Genomic DNA, 19,482 nt, shown 5'->3' with positions numbered 1-19,482 from the left:
ATGACTTTCACATTTGACATGTACATTACTCATAAGAATTGAAGATGTTTCCCAGGATGCTATGATTTTTTACCCTATGATGTTGATGTTTTACCTAATTTTCTAAATATTTAACTCTCCTAAAAGATGATGAGGCTATTAATTTGACCCCCGGGGCAAAATGAAAATAACAAAACCTTACTGCACATCTACATGACACCACCAACCATCTCCTTAAGGATTATGAGGCTGCTGAGTAAAATGTAGAAGGAGTTCAGGGAAGACGGGGATTTTAGCATAAAAAACGTCATTTTCCGATCCCCATTTGACCCCCGGGGCAAGATCAAAATTCCGAAACCTTACTGCACATCTACAGGACACCACTAACCATCTCCCAAAAGATGATTAGGCTGCTGATTAAAATGAAGGAGTTCAGGGAAGAAGGGGATTTTAGCATAAAAAACGTCATTTTTCGACCCCCATTTGACTCCCCGGGGCAAAATGAAAATACCGAAACCTTACTGCACATCTACATGACACCAACAACCATCTCCCAATAGATGATTAGGCTGCTGAGTAAAATAAAGAAGGAGTTTAGGGAAGACGGGGATTGTAGCATAAAAAACGTCATTTTTTGACCCCATTTGACCCCCGGGGACAAATTCAAAATTCCGAAACCTTACTGCACATCTACATGACACCACCAACCATCTCTCAAAAGATGATTAGGCTGCTGAGTAAAATGTAGAAGGAGTTCAGGGAAGAAGGGGCTTTTTGTATAAAAAACGTCATTTTTCGACCCCAATTTGATACCCCGGGGCAAAATCAAAATTCCGAAACCTTACTGCACATCTACATGACACCTCCAACCATCTCCCAAAAGATGATTAAGCTACTGTAAAAAATGTAGGAGGAGTTCAGGGAAGAAAAGTGTGACAGACGGACGGACAGACGGACATGAGTAACAACAATATACCCAAATTTTCTTTAGAAAGTGCGGGTATAACAAAGTGCTGACGAGAAGGTGGTTTAAAGGTAACGTATTCTAACTAATTTTAACATCATGATTTATTTCTCTTATAATTGTTTACAAGTTGTAATACAGGTTTTACAAGATTTTAGATTAATATAGCTATATTAAAATATCCAATTAAACCATTTTGTCTCTTTTATAGATGTCTGCAGATTTCGGCCTTTTATATCCAGCAGCCTCTCATCCATGATATCTAAATAAACCTATAGCTAAGCAAAAAAAAAAAACCCAAAAAAAAACCCGAAAAAAAAACAAAAAACAAAAAAACAACGTGGCTACCAAAAATCAACTAAAAGCTTTATCATGTACAATCAAAATTTTAATATTCTACATGGGATTTTATTATTTTTCAATTCATCCAATGTTTACCGCTGTATCCGTACGTGGATGTCTCTCATTGAATATTTTTTGACATCAAATTGCTGTTACATCACAATGGGTTTTGCATGATAGTTAAGTAAAATAAAAGGAAGTTCATTCAAAGCTGTGTAAATCATTAATAGTGATTTATAAAACATAGAACAAAAGGATCTCAATGACTTGTGGTTGGATATGATTTTTACCAAACTCGTTTGATTTTTTTATCCCCTCGACAAAGCTCAGGGATAAAAAAAAAAGATCATGGGAGATCCTATACTTATTGATTAATTGATTTATTCAATATTGTATGATATCTTTAATCTACACAACTCTGTATTTTACTCTTTTTAAAATCGCTCTTTTGAAAGACAAGTTTTTAAAATGTGCAATTATTTTCTATCCCCTGTCTTTGACAATTATATCACACTTTAATCATGTTAATCAAATAATTACTTTATTATATGTACGCTTGTTGTCAGCAGTGGTAGTGAATAATCACCGATTATGTTGCTGAAGAAATACTCCTGGACATGGTTATAAAGACTAAATTGATTTCATTTACTGTGTATTTCGTGTATACATTATCATAATGTTTCATATTGTTTTGCTAATGTTGTGTCTACATGTAGATATTCATTATCTTCTTTTTACATTAAATTTTTTTTATGATGTTCTTGATTTGAATTCCTTAATTTATTACATACCCAATAATGTGCTTTTATCGGGAAACGTCATGATTTTTAATACTCTCTCTTCTATTTCCAACAAGACTTTATAAGTAGTATCTTACATGTATTATCTTTACTGAGACTTATTGAAATATGGAGATGGACAGTATTCAAGCTTAAAAAAAGCAATTTAACAATACAAATCAGGAGCAAACCAAACAAGGACCTCTGCAATATCAGGATTTGGATAAGGTGCCATGAAGGAGTGAGTATCTCCTGGCAACTGGTCACACCCATCGTGTGCTCCCTGACATGATAAAAAAAATGTTAAAATCGGTGCAAATTCAGTGTGTAAGAAACGGGTGTATTGGCATTAAAATGAGTGTCAAAAACGTCATTGTATTTTCTAGAGGGTCATTATATCGAGCATAGAACTTGTAAAATAATGAATTTTAACGGTTTTCTTGATATTCTTGTTTAATCAACTTGTCAGTCAACTGCTCTAGAAATTGTTCGTACAATAAGCATGTCTTTGCAAATTGACTTAATTAAGAGCGAGCATCTGATTGCAACCGGTGTCGCATAATATTTGGTACGCTTCGTTTAAAGGTCTTGGGCACCTAATACGATAACATATAAGGTCCGGCCTGTATAAGAAAAGGTCCGCCTACATTTTAAGGTCCAGGTGGTACAAAATGTTTTAATCTTGACATAACATATGAAATTGACGACGGATTTTTCAGTTATTTCCTGATCATGACAAGGAACACACGGCGGGTGTGACCGGTCAGCAGGGGATGCTCACTTCTCCATGGCACCTGATCCCACCTCTGATTTTTCGGAGGTCCGTGTTTGCTCTGCTCCTATTTTGTATTGTTTTATGGACTTTGAGATTAAAGCAAGTTTGTTTACATCATAAGATGAAAGAAAGGGGATTTACCCTGTTGTTTTTACTTTTTGTACATTATTTCTTGAAGACAATAATCTTCTTTTATTTTAATGTGCTTTAAGCAATTCCGTTTAAGGTAATGATTTTCAAAAAATGTCATATTTAATGTGCAAGTGTTTTTTTCTCCAGAATATGTTTTGTGTAAATTAGTACGATTAAAGGTGTGAAATCTGTCGGTGTTTATAGCTAAATAAAAATTGGGAGTGTGCCAGTTTTATATATAAATAGATCAGAATTTTTTTTAATTTAAATTATGCTATAGTGTAAGGAACAAAATATAATTCATGTAATGTTATAATGATATTCATGCGTATAATTCAAAATTGTGAGTTTTATAATAAATATGTTTATGTATAGTCTTTATCACGCATTCTCAATTTATAGTCACAAATCGATCTTGGGAAAAGTCAAAAAAATTAGTGAACTGAAATTAACACTTTTATACGTCATTTGAAACATGAAAGTGTATAGTTATTAAAAATCGCAATTTGATTTACATAATGCATTGTTTTGTTGGCCTCCTTCGAAATAAAAGCGGTTGGAGGGCTAATTTTACACCAAGATATTTACGTGATGTTGAAAAGCCATATTTGGAAACGAAAGACTTTTTTTTTAAATACAAAATTAATATAATACACATCAAATTTTGTTAACTATAAACATTTATGAAACGTTTTTTGTAAAAGGGGTGTACAATCTTTGATTCAATTATTAGTAAAAATAAAACGGACATAATTTTCATTTTAATGAAATTATTTTCTTTTTATTTTAACAAGTTTTAGCACATTCGATGATAAGCTTAATAATGATATAATATTCCCTGAAATGCTACATTAATTGATTCTTTATTAATCTGCTCAGAGAAACGCACATTATTTAGAATATAAAAAGGTTAAATATTTCGCCATTACCTGATTACGAAGTGTTTGTTAAATATCACGTAAATATCGCACATAGCTATCATACAAAAATAAAAGTATATTCGGGGGAAAAATGATTATATTTTTTCAAATTATTGAATTTTATGAATTTTCTAATCTGTGTTCTTACAAAGGGTTGAATTGAAAATTCAAGTTATAAATGATTTATCTATAGAGGACTCATGTAATTCATAACACCCCCCCCTTCCAACATTTAATCTGTTGATTATTTCAAATGCAGTCATTCACATAGCATCGTTTTTGAAAGTGTAAGTGTGTGTGGGGGGAGGGGGGGGGGTAGCCAGAGAATTTTTTTTACTTACCTGGAAAGTTGACAAGGCCAAAAAAAAGGGGGGGGCGGGGTGAGAAAACTTGCTCAAAGTCGAAAATCCTAGAGGGGGAGGCGAACTTTTTTCAATGCCAACTACATTCAGTACCAATTTTTACAATATATTTTCCGTACATCACTATTAGTGGGGGTGGGGGCAACCAGCTTTTCACTGAACATTTACTGAAGTTGAAGTAAGGCTGGAGAAAAAAGGGGGCAGGGTGGGACTGCCCCCCCCCCCCCTTGTTGCTACATACCAGAAATGCTTAATTGTTTGTGAAAACTTTATCGTCAAATCTCAAAAATAAAACAAAGATCGCCCACCACCCTTAAAAAGTTTGTCAATAATTACAGTTGCACATCACATGTGCTCTTTAGAGCAATATACATTCTACGTTCATATAGCGTAAATTGAATTTTCAGTACCATTAGAGCATAGACGCATACCTCCTAAGTCATATGTCTATGCAACAATGCAAATGGGAAAAAATAGGTGCAAATTTTATACATGTTAATAAATGTATTTTTTGCAAAGCAACAAAAATGGAAATGGATTCAATTTCAACCAGTATCTTGACACACAACACCCACAGCCGTCTTTCTTTTTTTACCCGATGTAGAAACCCCCCCCCCACCCCCCACTGCATGCAACGCAGCGCCTATTTTCTGGAATTATATTTCCTACAAAAATGATATTTTTTTCTTCAAAATATTTAGCTTGGTATGCAGTTCAAGTGTATATGACCATTTTTTAAAGTTGACGATCACTATCAGTTCAAACAAACAGCAAAATACAGACTTGAAGAAAGTTTTGTTTCAGATTTAATTTACGTTCCGAATGATAACGTGCATTACACTTGAAACTATGCAATATTAACCAATTGCTCAAAATGGAAAGATTCAATCATTAAACCACGATTCTACTTGTGAATAATATTATGTCAATTCAATTTTCAAACCACACGGATGCACAAGATATTGAGTAAAAATGTTCACCTTTGTATGTGCACTTCCATTTGCATTTCTGCACTCTTGTTACAGAAAAAATGACATTTTAAGAAACAGTGTATACTTCTTCATGTTCTTAGTATTTACATCATAAAGATTCACTCGCAAATCTGTTTAAACAGCTTTAGAAATTAATACTTATTTACTTTAAAACATGGTAACGTAAATATCGGTAACGTAAATATCTTTCTGAGATTTATCGTAACTTTTAATGCCATTGTTCAATTATTCCACTGTTAATTAAAGGCATATTCTAGTGCTTGAGTGTAAGGCAATTTGGCCCATAGGGGACAATGTAGTTCTCTTACTTAATTTGTGAATAAATACTAACACGTAAATATCGTTGAATTTTTTAACCATTGGACTTATAAGAAAAGGGGGGCTATTGTTCATAAACACAGATAAACAGTGTCTTTTTTACCTTTCCATGCAATAGAAAGGGTGCTCATGATGTTAAAAAGTTACAACTTAGTCCTATTGAGTTAGTTCATCATTCCTTCCAGTCCTTTTGAATTTCCAAATAGAAAAGTAATAATTTTGCGGTGACATCAAAATTTGATAAATATATTAACATTTTTAAAAATCTGTGACACGCATATGTGTGAAGGGTGTGATATTCAGAAAATATAACTCAAATGTAGGACAATCTTACTAAGAAAAAGATATGTTAATGATTTAAAAATTCTTTTTGGTTTAAAATAAAAACTACACGATGATCGGCGACAGTAACGTAAATATCGATTTCTGCTATAAAATGTGATTTTCTCCTAAGACAATCATTCAAGCTACAACAAACAATTGTTGTATTTTAATCAACAACCAACAAAGGTTCGTAAGACTGGCAGAAAATAAAATTTATTTGAAATATTATATTACTTAAAACGCGGTACATTATTTAAAGCGAATTGAGACTATAAATTGAGAATGCGTGTTATATGAATATCTAAAATACTTTCGTATCCCAAGTGTAAGACTGATAAAATAGCTTTTTTCGAACTTGTTGCCGCCGGGCGCATAGTGTTTCGCAAACCATCTTGTTTTCATGATATAGCATCCGCCGTGTGCTCCCTGTCATGATCGGGAAATAACGGAAAATCCGTTGTCAATTCAGTGTGCAAATAATGAACTAACAATTAGTATGAAAAACGTCGGTCAGCATTTGACTCAATGGTAAATTGTATTTGCTGACAAGGTCATTGTATCGACCAAAGAACTTACGAAATGATGACTTTAAACAAGACTGCTGATATTCTTGTTTCATCAACTTGTTTGTCAATAATTTACCTCGTTTTAGAAGTCGTTCACACGTAGTGCATTTTCTTGCGTTTCAAATCATCTAAGAGATAACTCTGTATTCGGGAGATGAAGGTATATTGCTGCATAAGTAGGGGAGTTGACGATTTTAAAGTTAAATTTGTTGTGAGGTGTGTTGTATTAGTATTGTTTCATCATGTATATTATTAGTAACATTAAGTTTCTTGAACATTCCAGAGTGGTCAACATGTTCGGTCATTTTTTCTAGAACATTCTTGAATTTTGTGTATGTCCAGATTGTTCCAGTAATATCATGTTTTAATAATTTCTAGAATATTCTAGATTTATATTACTGTATAAATACCCTGTCAATTCGATGCATAAATAATTGTCGTATAAGTAACATTGATGTACAGGTGTATAAAGAGACTGGGATATACTTACACTGGACATTGTGTGCAGCAACGGACACTCTGATGTATGTATTTTTAGATTCTTTTTTGTACTTTATGATTTGTATATATTAATGTTAATAAATTATTGTTAAGTTTAAATTGTGTGATTGATCTTTGGCATTTAGGGTTATTCTGACCCATCACGTTTATCGTAGAGCTTTGTTGTTAGATTACCATTAACGTCTTTTTCAAGTAAAATATCTAAATATGAAATAGATGTGTCAGACTCTGTGGTATCTTTTATCCCAAGCTCACCAGGATATATCGTATCGACATAAGAATGGTTCTACCATTGTTAATTGACAAAACATCGTCGATATATCTAAATGTCGAATTGAAAGCCATGCACAGCATGTGTTTTCTCCTTTTCATGTATAAGATTTAGGACAAATTCTGCTTCATATGAGTACAAAAATAGGTCTACTAATAACTGGGCGCAATGGTACCTATGGAAATTCCAATAGATTGTTGGAAGACCTGGTCTCCAAAAACCACATAGATATTGTCAATCATACACTCCAGCATCTTTTTGATGTCAACTTCAAAGTACCTGTGTGTACAACCAGACTGTTTTTTAACAAAATTACATATTGCAATTGAAAAATGACAAGGTACGCAAATTTACGAGTTCCATTTTTAAGAAGTACTCTGTTGAACTGTGAAATTGGTATTAAAATTTTCTCAAGTTTCTCGAGCTAATTGTCAAAATGAATGTATTCTTTGAACAATGTTGAAGAACAGCTATAAAAAACTCCTGTAAATTCTAATGACCCCTAATTGTGCTCGCTTTTAAGCCGACTTGTATTTTTATATACTTGTATTCTGAAAACTCAGAATACAACTCAAATACATAAAAATCTTCGAACATATCATATTTTTTTTGTGTTTTGTTTGACAATAAGTTGACATGTTTATCTGCTATTACTCGAATATGTTAGCTCTATGAAACAAGTGCTTCACCTTAAGTTATATCGACTTAACTATGATGATAACGCTATCTATTTCAGTGACGCTCAAACTGTTTTTTTTTTAAATGCGAAGTTTAAACTAAATATGGCTATCAAATTACTATCGTGTCCTACAAAAAACTAAAGGTAATATATGTGCAAAGAGTCCTCCTTCGTTCCTGTTCTGCATTAAATCTGAGAAAAACCTAGAAGGAAACAAATTAAAGATACTAGGTAAGCATTGGAATAGCCAGTTCTTTTCTCTTTGAATACTTTTACAGACTAATGTCGATAAATCAATATTATGCAGAATGGCGCGGCATTGGTTATGAGTCATAGTCGAAACCGAAAGTACAAATATGTTTGTTCCCTACAAGTCAGATAAAATCCAGTTCTATTTATGATTAGCCTGCCTGTAATCACGGTATGTATTTATCATTAATCTAATTGAGAATAAAATTTCTCTTTGTTTTTGTTTTCATATCAAACTAACAAACAAGTTTACTTGAAATTTTAAATGTGAAGCGCTTTGTCAAAATGCTAACATTATATAAATATGTTTTACAAAAGAAAAACATTCATGGCACATTTAATTAGATCAAACTGAAAGTAAATGTGCAATCCTACCGATATAATCATCAGGGTAGTATATATACATATTAAAGTGGTTACGGAAAAGGTTTAATAAGAAGTATCCTTTCTTTTTCATTTAAAAAAAAACACGGTTTGTTAATCAAAAAAATAGCAAAATGTTAAATTTTACAAAGGACTTTTTAAGATAAGGAAAGAATAGATCGATCTGTTTCCTTGAGGAAATATAGGATTTAAGCTGTGTAATTGTAAGATTCTTTCCTCTGATAAAGAAAAAGAGCTTGTTTTTACGACATTTTTTTTTCTTTTGAAATTATACTTGTAGCGTCACAAGTCTTTCAAGAAATCATTGAACATTTCTTTGAAAGACTATTTAAATTGTAATTAGTAAAATAAAAGAATGTAATTTTGAAATTTTCACTAAAGACAGAAACGTTACTTAAAAGAGCTTTTCATAGGATCTGACTAACATTCATTAGATATTTAATGTGATATACAGATATATGTACATAAATACAAGCGTATATCAATTCAACATACTCATTAACAGAAATTTCACAACATGCTTTTTAATTTTCAGCATAAGACTTCACCATGCCAGACTGGAGGAAATTCGGAACTATTTCATTGATGACCATTAGTATTTGTTTGGTTTGTACAATTTCCTGATTTTTTTTAATCCATACTAATAATGAACTTAACATGTAGCTAAAAACAAAGTAATGCTGCATATAAATCTACACTGAAATTTCAAAGAAGATCGTCTGATATGGAAATTTATCAGAAAGAAGACGGTGTTTGAGTTGCAATACGTATAAACCATTTTTTTTTATAAAAAAAGTCCTTAATTTATAACTTAAACAGTTAAATAAGAAAACATCAATAAAAATGGATTCAAAATCTTGGTAAAAGCAAAATAGACTGTCGAAACCTGTAATGTTCTAGCAGAAAATTGTACATGTATAAATATGTTTTCTTTTTGCATTGTGTTGTTAATTAGTTAATTACCTGTTTATACAAACTCTCCATTAATTTGGAGGAAATAAAGAATATCTTTTTTATCTTACTGTTGATATAAATCTGTTTTGTGATATCCTTCTTTTCTGGAATTCAATCAAATGTCAATAAATTTCAAACAGAAATCTTAAAACTCACGTAATTGCATTCTGTCCTTCAACAAAATTCAAGAACGTCATTCAATGTTTTCATTCAGTTTTTACTTGGAATCATTTCCTTGGTACTTGGGATATTATTATCTGCCGGAACCCTAGCAAATCCTGAAATAGGACCAGTCATTAACAGCATCAGCGTTGGTTCAGACAAACTCGGAGACCAAATCAGTATCCTTCCAATCTTACTTATTGCCATTGGCGTGGCTACGTTACCAGGAGCTGTTTTAGGTATACTGACAGCAATCATAGTAAAGGGGAGGAAAATTTTGTTAATTGTGGTAGGTATTTTTCTCCTTTGTAAACATGGAATTGATTTATTAATGTTTGAATATAATCATATTCCTGATTCATGAACGTTATATTAAATTTCCCTTAACTGTCTTTTCAGGTGTCTGTTTTGAGTTTCGTGGTTTGTGTGGGTTCCGTAGTCATCCTTGTTGTGTTTATCCCTAGAATTCAGGTACAAAGTTATTATGAAATACAAAACAGTTAAACATTACTGCTGTATTTGATGTCAGTATGATGGTTTAGCTACCCGATAAATACGATATATCTACCAAGCAAGAAAGGAGATTGAAAATTGCTATGAATATTAAATACTCTTCTTCTAAGGTTGGTAAGTCAATGCATGTGTCATTGTATAATGATTTTAGTCAATGTGATGACTGGCAAACTTTTTTTTTTTTAAAAAGCAAGAATTGTGTTATTGTATGATTCAATCATAAAATGATACACGCTAATTACTAGTAATTAAGCAAATCTGGCCAAAACCAACATTTTCAAAACTTATGACTTTTCAACTTCATACACAACCATTTCCCATGATAGATTAAAGTCCATGCTTTTTAATATCATTGACAGCTGCTTTAATTTTCATTAAAAATGGAGCTCGTAAATTTACTTACCTGGTCATTGCTCATTTGTAAAATTATTTTGTTAAAACTCATTCTGAATTCACACATGAGTACTCTGAAATTGACATAAAAAAAATGCTTGATTTCCTGATTGACAATATCTTTTTGGAGACCAGGTTTTCCAACAATCTATCGGAATCCCCATGGGTACCAATTGCGTACCGTTATTAGCAGACCTATTAAATCTGCATGTTAAGAAGAAAAAACTTGCTGTGGCCTTCAACTCGACATTTGGATATATCGACGACGTATTGTCAATTAACAATGGTAATTTCCATTCCTACGTCGATACGATATATCCTGGTGAGCTTGAGATAAAAGATACCATAGAGTCCGACACTTCTAGTATCTGCATTCATACTTGAATAATTTACCTGAAAAAGACGTTAATGGTAATCTAACAACCAAGCTTTATGACTTTAACTTTTCTATCATCAACTTCCCTTACTTATGCAGCAATACATCTTCATCACATGCATATAGAGTTTATATATCTCAGTTGATTCGATACGCAAGAGCACGTTTTACGTATGAACGATTTCTAAAACAAGGTTAATTATTGACAATCAAGATGATGAAACAAGAATATCAGCAATTTCGTTTAAAGTCATCATTTCGTAAGTTCTATGGTAGATACTATGATCTTGTCAGCAAATACAATTTATTTTTGAGTCAAATTCTGACTGACGTTTTTCAAACATAATTGATAGTCCGTTATTTATTAACTGAATTGACGACGGATTTTCCCGTTATTTCATGATCATGGCAAGGAGCATATGACAGGTGTGACCAGTCGGCAGGGGATACTCACTCCTCCATGGTACCTGATCCAACCTTTGATGTTACGGAGGTCCTTGTTTGCTCTGCTCCTATTTTGTATTGTTTTATGGACTTTGATATTGAAAACAATCAAGCTTTAAAAAATCTAGAAAAAAATAATTTGGCCAAGAAGAGAAAACATCACCTATTGACCAGTTACACCCATGGTAATCCCGATGAATTGATGAAGCAAACGTTGAATATATAGTAAAATCTACCATAAAATCAAATTTCAAACATTAATTAAAATATAAATCAACAAAAATGCGAACTATGGGTAGGCAATAGTTGCTTACATGTCATATGATCATTATAACAACGATAGAATTTACAAAATTTTAAAAGATTGTTAAAAACCCTATCAATCATCAATTTATAAAGAGTAGCATGTCATGTTTAAAAAAACTGTTCATTCTCAGAACTAGCATTTTAGTTGCAAATTGTTTGAGAGCTATAAAAACAACAAGCAGGCTTCTCAATACCATCCTTAAAGCTAAATGCTTTTGTTAAGAAGTATGTTTTAATGTAGAAAAAAATCACTGAAGATACTGATAAAAAAAATCTCGAATTGTTATCGATCTCTCGAATAGTTATGTAATACTAAGATGTTTAATGTATAATTTTAGATCAAGGAAATGAACAAGGATCAAATGCTTAAGAGTCTACAAGAAAACTTTACTGATGTGTCAATCAACAGCACAAATGAACTATCTAATTCCTGGAATAAGATGTTTTTGAACATGAAAGTAAGTACATGTATTGGAATACTGGATTTGATTTTGAACATTAGAATAATTGATTAAATGTTAAAAACATATTAAGTGGTACCAGTAAGTTACATAGTTGTATGTATTGTTAAAACATTGCTGTGACGTCAAGCCTTTGTTCTTGCAGTCTAAAAATTTACCTGTAGCCGTCCGATAATAATAATTACCAGTCTGATAATATATTATCGGACGGCAATGATAACAAAATCGGACGGTATTTAAAAAACAAAAAGAACAGTGAAATTAAGATGAAATGTGTTCAGAAACCCCCAATAAAAATGTTAGGAAAAAAATTCAGGGAAACCAAACGCAAGGAAATTAAGTTGATCACAATACAAAATAGCAAATCCTTGAAAAAAATCCGAGTTTAAACCTTCCACAACATTAATTTTCACTCTTTAAAAGAGTTTTTGATTCAGCACTTTGAATAAGCGAATTTAAATCCATTTCTGAAAAAAAAGATTCTGCAATTTCCTTTTATGTTTGTTCCCCAATGGCCACGCTTTCAAAACCTGAGAGTTTCCAATATCTAAGCTAAAAATTCAGCTAGGTTAAAAATCCGCATTTTACTTGCCATGGTGATGGTTATAATATCACCTAAAATTATGTCAGTATCAATGTCAATTTAGGCACATCATAAATAAAAATGTTCCTCCAAAAAATCTTTCACCACCGTACCCCTGTCCTACTAAACGAAACGACTGCAATTGAATGAATGAAATGAATGAAACAAGAGTTCACTCACTCTTTTACTGTTCACTCATTTCTTTTATCTACTTATCAGATGGGTAGAAAACAACTGATGCCTAAACTCCCATTGTGTTATTATCGGACTCCTTCAGGTAACTTTTGGACATTTAAATGGCAATGTTTTAAGTAAGATATATGCCTCATACTATTCTATATGTAAAATTATCAGACAGTTTTCGGCCCTAACGGGCCTCAAACAGTCTGATAATTTTACATATAGAACAGTATTCGGCATATATCCATTACGTATAGTTGATTGAGCGTATCATGTTTAAATTTGGTTGTGGGTAACAATAAAATTGAGTTGGTAGAAGGTATTGCTTTACTAATCTTCAAAGATCCTGATACAATTAACTTGGTAAACACTTTACGTATTATTCATTTGGCAGCCAATCCTTGATCATTTTAATGGAAGTAAAATATTAATGCATTTTAAAGTTTCGATATTTTTTCCCTCACACTGTCATAATCCCTTCAATGCCATATATAAGTAAATAATAATAAAAGTAATATGCAAACTTGGTTTATATATCAAATATGATATGCGCAATGCTAAATTAAAGTGAGTTAATTTAGTTTACATATTTTACTTAAATAATATATTAAAGCTGAACAATACTCGTAAATAGTCATAGTCCGCCATATTTCCCGTTCTTCAACGCTCTCCCTACAACTCGTATATATAAGGAGCAGATCGCTAGTCAGTTCAATGTATTTTACTATAGAGATCCGACGAGTGTAGACGTACATCTTACAAAGTGTGCTAGTCAATATCGATGAAATTGTCAAATTTTACGCATTTTTTCCGAAACAGGACTAAAGTATCATGGAAAATACAGGTCAATACATTATTTACAAACAGAAAATGCACATAAAAACAAGAAATAAACGCAAAAAATCGAACACCACGATAGGAGTACTGCATAAATAATATATTACAGTTATTTATGATTTAAACTTTGTTTTTACAGAATGACGTCAAAATAGTATTGCACTAACACGAAATCCAATATATTATTTAAAAAGGGGGTTAAGATAAATGAAAAATATTAATTTGTAACAAAATGCAATCATCTTAATACCAAAAATGTGCAAATATTGTAAAAAATTATGCACATTATTCTACACATTATCTTTACAGTATTATTCATTTTATTATTATTAAATAAAATATGTAATCTTTGGCTCTTTCTACTTGTATATTTTCTAAAAGAGAAAAAGAGAAAATTGGATTTGTATTCAAAGATGTGCTTATTGTATTATATTATAATGTATAATAATTTTAGTATATATTTATAGCTCTAAGCGTTGAATTAAATTTTTTCCTTAATTTTGTTATACCTGCTCTAAATACAGACAGCCTGATATATTATTATAACTCCGGTCTGATCGTCACACCTCGTACAATTTATATTGTAATAAATTCATCTTTTGAAATATAAACGTCGGTCAATGTCATTATTATTTTGATTCATGTTTATATATTTCAGGTAAATTGTTGAATGACTATATATTTTTTTCTTACCAAGTACAATGCATTTTCCTTAAATTTTAGGCAAATACGTACGTACGTACGTACGTACAGGCTACAGCTGTAGTTATTATCATTATTTTTTTCTACACTAAGTCTTTATTTACAGCTAGATTGTTGTGGAGTTAATCCTGTAAACGGTACGACTAATGACTTTGATAAAACTCCTTGGTGTACAACTAAAGGTGAATGCCAGAAAACAAACGCAGAAATTCCGAAGACCTGCTGCCTCAACGTTACAGAAGAAACGTACTCTACGGCTCCTGACAAATGTTATTCACAAGTTATCAGAGGAACGTATAAAACAAAGGTATATTATCAATATCAACTAAAAAGTCGGTTGAAAGTAAATGACAAACATCCGTTCACACAGGAGTTAATTCAGTCTATTTATCTTATCTATTTATTTTTCACCAGGGATGTTTCCATGCCATAGTTGTTCAGCTCAGTGTCTACTCGTCACATATCCTCGGTGTCTTAATACCAATCTTAATTCTAGAGGTAGGATATTTATGATAATATTTTTCATGAAAAATTTGTGAGGATGTAGAAAGGCATTTACAAAATGTATAACATTAAGAAAATATGATTTATCAAATGCTCAAAGTTATTACACCACTTGCAATTTTTGAAAAAAAAACTGATAAAAAATGAAAACAAGAAAAATTAGATGACAAGTTTATGATCTTGCAGCTTTGAAGGCCTCAATAGCTTGTGGGTCATTTTTTTCGTTTTCTTGAATATTTGTTTTTTAAACAAACTTGAGGAAATATGCAAGTATCGTCTAACTTTGAAGATTTCAATTCTCAACAGATATCTGAAATCCTGCCAAAAAAAATAAAGGAATTTGTCCCTACGTTTGAGCTTGCAATTTTGATATTGACGGTATTCTGTTTTTATTATTTAGATAATAAGAAGTAACTCATAAAATTAATTTTTAGATGCCTTGTGGTATCATCTCTGTCGTGTTATGTTTGAAAAAGGACTTCCTGACTCCTCAAGGCGCCAGTTTTAAAGAAATCTGCTGTTCTTGCTTTAAATGTAAACACGAGGACATTCAGGATAAGGAAGAGGATACGAAAGAAGAAAAAGTGCCACTTAACTAGGCAAAGGGGTTATATTTCATTCAATGTCTGTGTCTCTTTACATGTCAATGTGCCTGTATATGGGATAAAGAGTAGAACAGGACTGAGTACTTTGCACCCTTTTTGTCAAGTGACAAAGTTTCTTGGAAATGGGGAAGCTAAAGAAGATGAGAAAGAAAGTTGCAGATTTGTGCTTTATTGAAATTATATGAATCTAATTGATTTTTAATACAATATGTAACATTAAATTCCCAGCCAGTGTTTCTGAAACAGTATATAAGGCAGATTAAACCCTGTTTATGTAAAACTGTATCAGTCTTGGTATAAATCGTTTCTGAAAACCAAATATATATTCTGTATTGAGACGGATAAGTCCTATAATCACAGACTATTTTTATCCTACAGGGATATCAACAACATTATTCAAGCTTCACTTAGTTGTATTTTGGCTGTGACGTATGTTTCATACACATTGTAAGTTTTTTTAAAATCTTATATTGAATTCGACTACTGAATGTTCCATCTGCCTGATCATAACACAGAGCTCATGACGGACGTGGCCTGTCAACAGGGGATGCTAACTTTCCCTAGGCATCTGATTCCACCAGGGCCTCATATATGTGAATTGATTACAGATTTTATGAGATCGATTACTGTTTGTATCTTATATACAATCAGAACATTAGAATTCTAAAGAAAATCTATGGTTTACTCAAAAATATAACCTGTAACAGATTAGGTTTTTGTCTAGTTTTTACATGCTTACTAATTGAGGCTGCATAGGTGTTGTTGCTTTTATAATGTAATATGAGATACATCTAACTCAACTGTGCAATACATTTATTTAGCAATTCGTAAACAATGTACTTTATATGTTTATTATTAACGTTTGACTTTATTAAAATCATGGTAATATTCTGTGTTGTGTAGAATTGAGAATCTATAGATGCCTTACTAACTCTACTTAATTGAATATTTTTTTTGATGTGCATTAAGGTAAATGTTGTAAGTCTAAATAGTAATATTTTATTGTTTTTAAGTACTTGATAAAAATCAAATAAAATTTGTTGTTTATCATCAGTTTTATAGACTGTATCTGATGTAGAGAAATGTTCCGTCTGAAATAAAGGGGGGGGGGTGTACTAAGAAAGAGTTCAGGACCACGCTCATATTACAATATGAAACATATGGATATAATAAGCTCATAATTACATTAAAAATTCAAAAACAGGAGCAGAGAAAACGCTCACCTCAAAGGATCAGAGGTGGATTCAGGTATAGAGGAGTGAGCTGATAGGTTACATCTACCGTGTGAAATTAACGGAAAAATCAGTAGTCAATTCAGTGTATAAATAATGGGCTTATAATTAGTATGAAAAACATCAGTCAGCATTTGACTGAATGTTAAATTGTATTCATTGACAAGGTCATTGTATCGACCATAGAACTTACGAAATGATGACTTAAACCGTGACTGCTGGTATATATATGCAAATTTTCAACAAAAACAAAGCACAAATAGTTATATTTTTGTCAGATACAAAAAAGACACACACTCATACCCAGAACACTAAAAAAGAAAATCCTTGACGTTACCCGATGTTAAAAGCTTTAAAATACATGTAACTTTTGTCAACACGGTCACCGTTTAACTCAATACATTTCCTACGTCGCATTAAGAAGTCATCAAAAATGTGTACAAATTAGAATTAATATCTAAAATAATATTTAACACTTCCTGTTTCAGATCCTGCAAATCATCAAACCTTTGTTCGAGTACAAAGGACTTTATTTAAAGAAATACGGCAAAGTCACGTTACAAAATTAAATTTTCTCATTACTGCAATCTTGGAATGATGTTCGTCCTTCACGCATTTCATCCTGTAAATTGTTCCTTCCGTCTGAAAATTTTATATTCCACTTAAATACTTAAGAACGGTTTCCTTTAAAACTATATTTTTGTGACTGTTTACAGCGTTTATGAGTCTTTGTTGCTGTTTTTCCGATGTCTACGCAGAATGTTATCGCTGCTCTCCGCTCCACCTTTTCAGAAAACGTCCCTTTTTCGAACAATGGCGATCCTGTCTAAATTGATTCTAACCTCGATTTCTCAACCATTTCTAAACTCTGAACGTTCAAATTTTGCAGGTTTATAAAGTTTTAACTTTTGTCAACCTCATAATGTAAAAGCAATACGAATTTCAGCAGGTGCCATTGAGGAGTGATCATTCCCTGCTGACCCGTCACACCGCCGTGTGCTCCTTGTCATGATCGGGAAATACAGGAAAAATCCGTCGTCAATTCAGTGTATTAATAATGACAATATAATAATAATAACAGTTAGTATGTAAAACGTCAGTCCTCATTAGTCTCAATGATTAATTGTAATTGCTGACAAGGCCCTTGTTTCGACTATAGAACTTACGAAATGATGACTTTAAACGAGACTGTTGATATTCTTGTTTCATCAACTTGCTTGTCAATAATTTACCTTGTTTTAGAAATTGTTCATAGGTAGAGCATGCCCTGGCGTATCGAATCAACTAATACATATACACTTCAATGCAGGTGATGCAGGTACATGTATATTGCTGCATAAGTGAGGGAATATTGCAAAGTTTGCACGATCCTACCTAAACATAAGAGTCGTGTAAATTAATTTAAAAAAGTAAAATTTTAAGGAAAAGTAGAAAAGATTGACTGTGAAATATAGAGGAAGAATTTCCTTTCTGAATTACTGTAGACGTACTTTTTCTCACGGGATCATAATTCCGCGGATTCTCAATTTCTGTTTAATCCGCGGGTAGAAAATTACACGGATTTTCTCGATTGTCACTATATGTCTTACATTTATATTAAGTACGCTTGGACAAATTTCCGCTGACAATTTGTGACCGCGTACATAGCGTAAGTTAATTTTCTTCACTTCTACAGTACTCTTTTCCATTTTACCCACCACGATACATCAAATATTTTTTGTGTTAAGTTGCTTATTCAGAAATCAAATTCAAATATCAATAAATTTTCTGAGATGGAAAATTCACAAGTACTGTATAACTAATAATTTCTCTTAAATAATATCACATTTGATTAGATAAATTAAATAGAAGAGATTTATTTTTTTTTAAATTATCCTAAAGCGTTTACAGCAAACCTCGGTTAAAATGATGTCTCTGGGACCTATGTAATTACTTCACGATATCTGCAATTCGTTATAAGCATAAAAAAAAATCATTAAATTTATATAGCTGGGGATCCAAGTTGACTTCGCGTTATCCGTTAATTCGCAATATCCGTGTTCGTACTAAACGAGTTTTGCTGTATATATTTTAGCGTATCGAAGGGGAAAAAAGATAAAAGTAAACCTTTTTACATGCATCAGCCACATGGTTTCAAGATAAATAAAATCTGACAACTACAGAAATAAATACCATGCAGAAACTGTACGTCTGTATATTTGACATTATAATAGAATTACTATACGATTCTTTGTAGATTGAAGGACAACAAGTTGTCAAAACTCACTTGATTCATTATCTCCGTAAAAAACTTTTTAATCGATTCAACAAGTGGTGAAAATGCAATGCAAATGAATGGAATAAGATGTTCATGCCTGTATGTATGCATTTTGTCTACTTTTTTCTTGTTTAGAGTCACATATATTACATTCTGTCAAAAAGGTTTTCATATAAATTGAAAGTTTTCACATTGGATTTTTTACGGGGGGTGTGAGGGGAAAGCGAGGGGACATTAAATCTCATTCGTCTGTCCGTCCGTCACAAAAACTTTAACCTTGCCCATAACTTTTGATTCAGTGGAGCTATGACTTTCACATTTCATATGTGTATTCCTTGTGACAAGACCTTTCTTTGGGTACCACCAATTTGACCTTTTGACCTTGACGTTGGAGTTTAACCCACTTTTAAACAAAAATTCCAATTTTTTTTACTTT

The 19,482-nt window shown here is 32.0% G+C and overlaps 1 protein-coding gene across 3 annotated transcripts; it reads left to right on the top strand.

Annotated features, from left to right (window-relative positions):
• Nucleotides 1-7,985: 7,985 nt before the first annotated feature.
• Nucleotides 7,986-16,557, top strand: LOC134282786 (uncharacterized). Of its 3 annotated transcripts, XM_062765183.1 has the most exons (9): nt 7,987-8,135; nt 8,212-8,325; nt 9,073-9,143; nt 9,706-9,942; nt 10,053-10,124; nt 12,024-12,143; nt 14,555-14,755; nt 14,863-14,946; nt 15,387-16,555. In XM_062765183.1, exons 3-9 carry the CDS (start codon nt 9,087-9,089, stop codon nt 15,549-15,551), a joined length of 936 nt encoding a protein of 311 aa, XP_062621167.1. In that variant the 5' UTR covers nt 7,987-8,135; nt 8,212-8,325; nt 9,073-9,086; the 3' UTR covers nt 15,552-16,555. The 3 variants fall into 3 exon arrangements, with proteins under 3 accessions (XP_062621168.1, XP_062621167.1, XP_062621166.1); XM_062765184.1 differs by lacking the exon at nt 8,212-8,325 and having other exon boundaries at nt 7,986-8,135; nt 12,030-12,143; nt 15,387-16,557; XM_062765182.1 differs by lacking the exon at nt 8,212-8,325 and having other exon boundaries at nt 7,989-8,135; nt 15,387-16,554.
• Nucleotides 16,558-19,482: the final 2,925 nt, after the last annotated feature.

This window comes from Saccostrea cucullata, unplaced genomic scaffold (assembly GCF_032062105.1).
Source record: "Saccostrea cucullata isolate Sc308-1 unplaced genomic scaffold, CSIRO_AGI_Scuc_v1 ctg3407, whole genome shotgun sequence".
NCBI classification, from domain to species: Eukaryota; Metazoa; Mollusca; class Bivalvia; order Ostreida; family Ostreidae; genus Saccostrea; species Saccostrea cuccullata.
Note: the sequence above shows the minus strand (reverse complement) of the source record. Positions and strands in the feature narration are given on the sequence as shown.

What these genes read in the sequence shown, in the direction of transcription:
- LOC134282786 (XM_062765183.1), top strand. Translation starts at nt 9,087, where the DNA reads ATGCCAGACTGGAGGAAATTCGGAACTATTTCATTGATGACCATTAGT. An exon ending in GAGGAACGTATAAAACAAAG is followed by an intron (nt 14,756 to 14,862) that starts GTATATTATCAA and finishes ATTTTTCACCAG; the next exon opens with GGATGTTTCCATGCCATAGT. An exon ending in TACCAATCTTAATTCTAGAG is followed by an intron (nt 14,947 to 15,386) that starts GTAGGATATTTA and finishes ATTAATTTTTAG; the next exon opens with ATGCCTTGTGGTATCATCTC.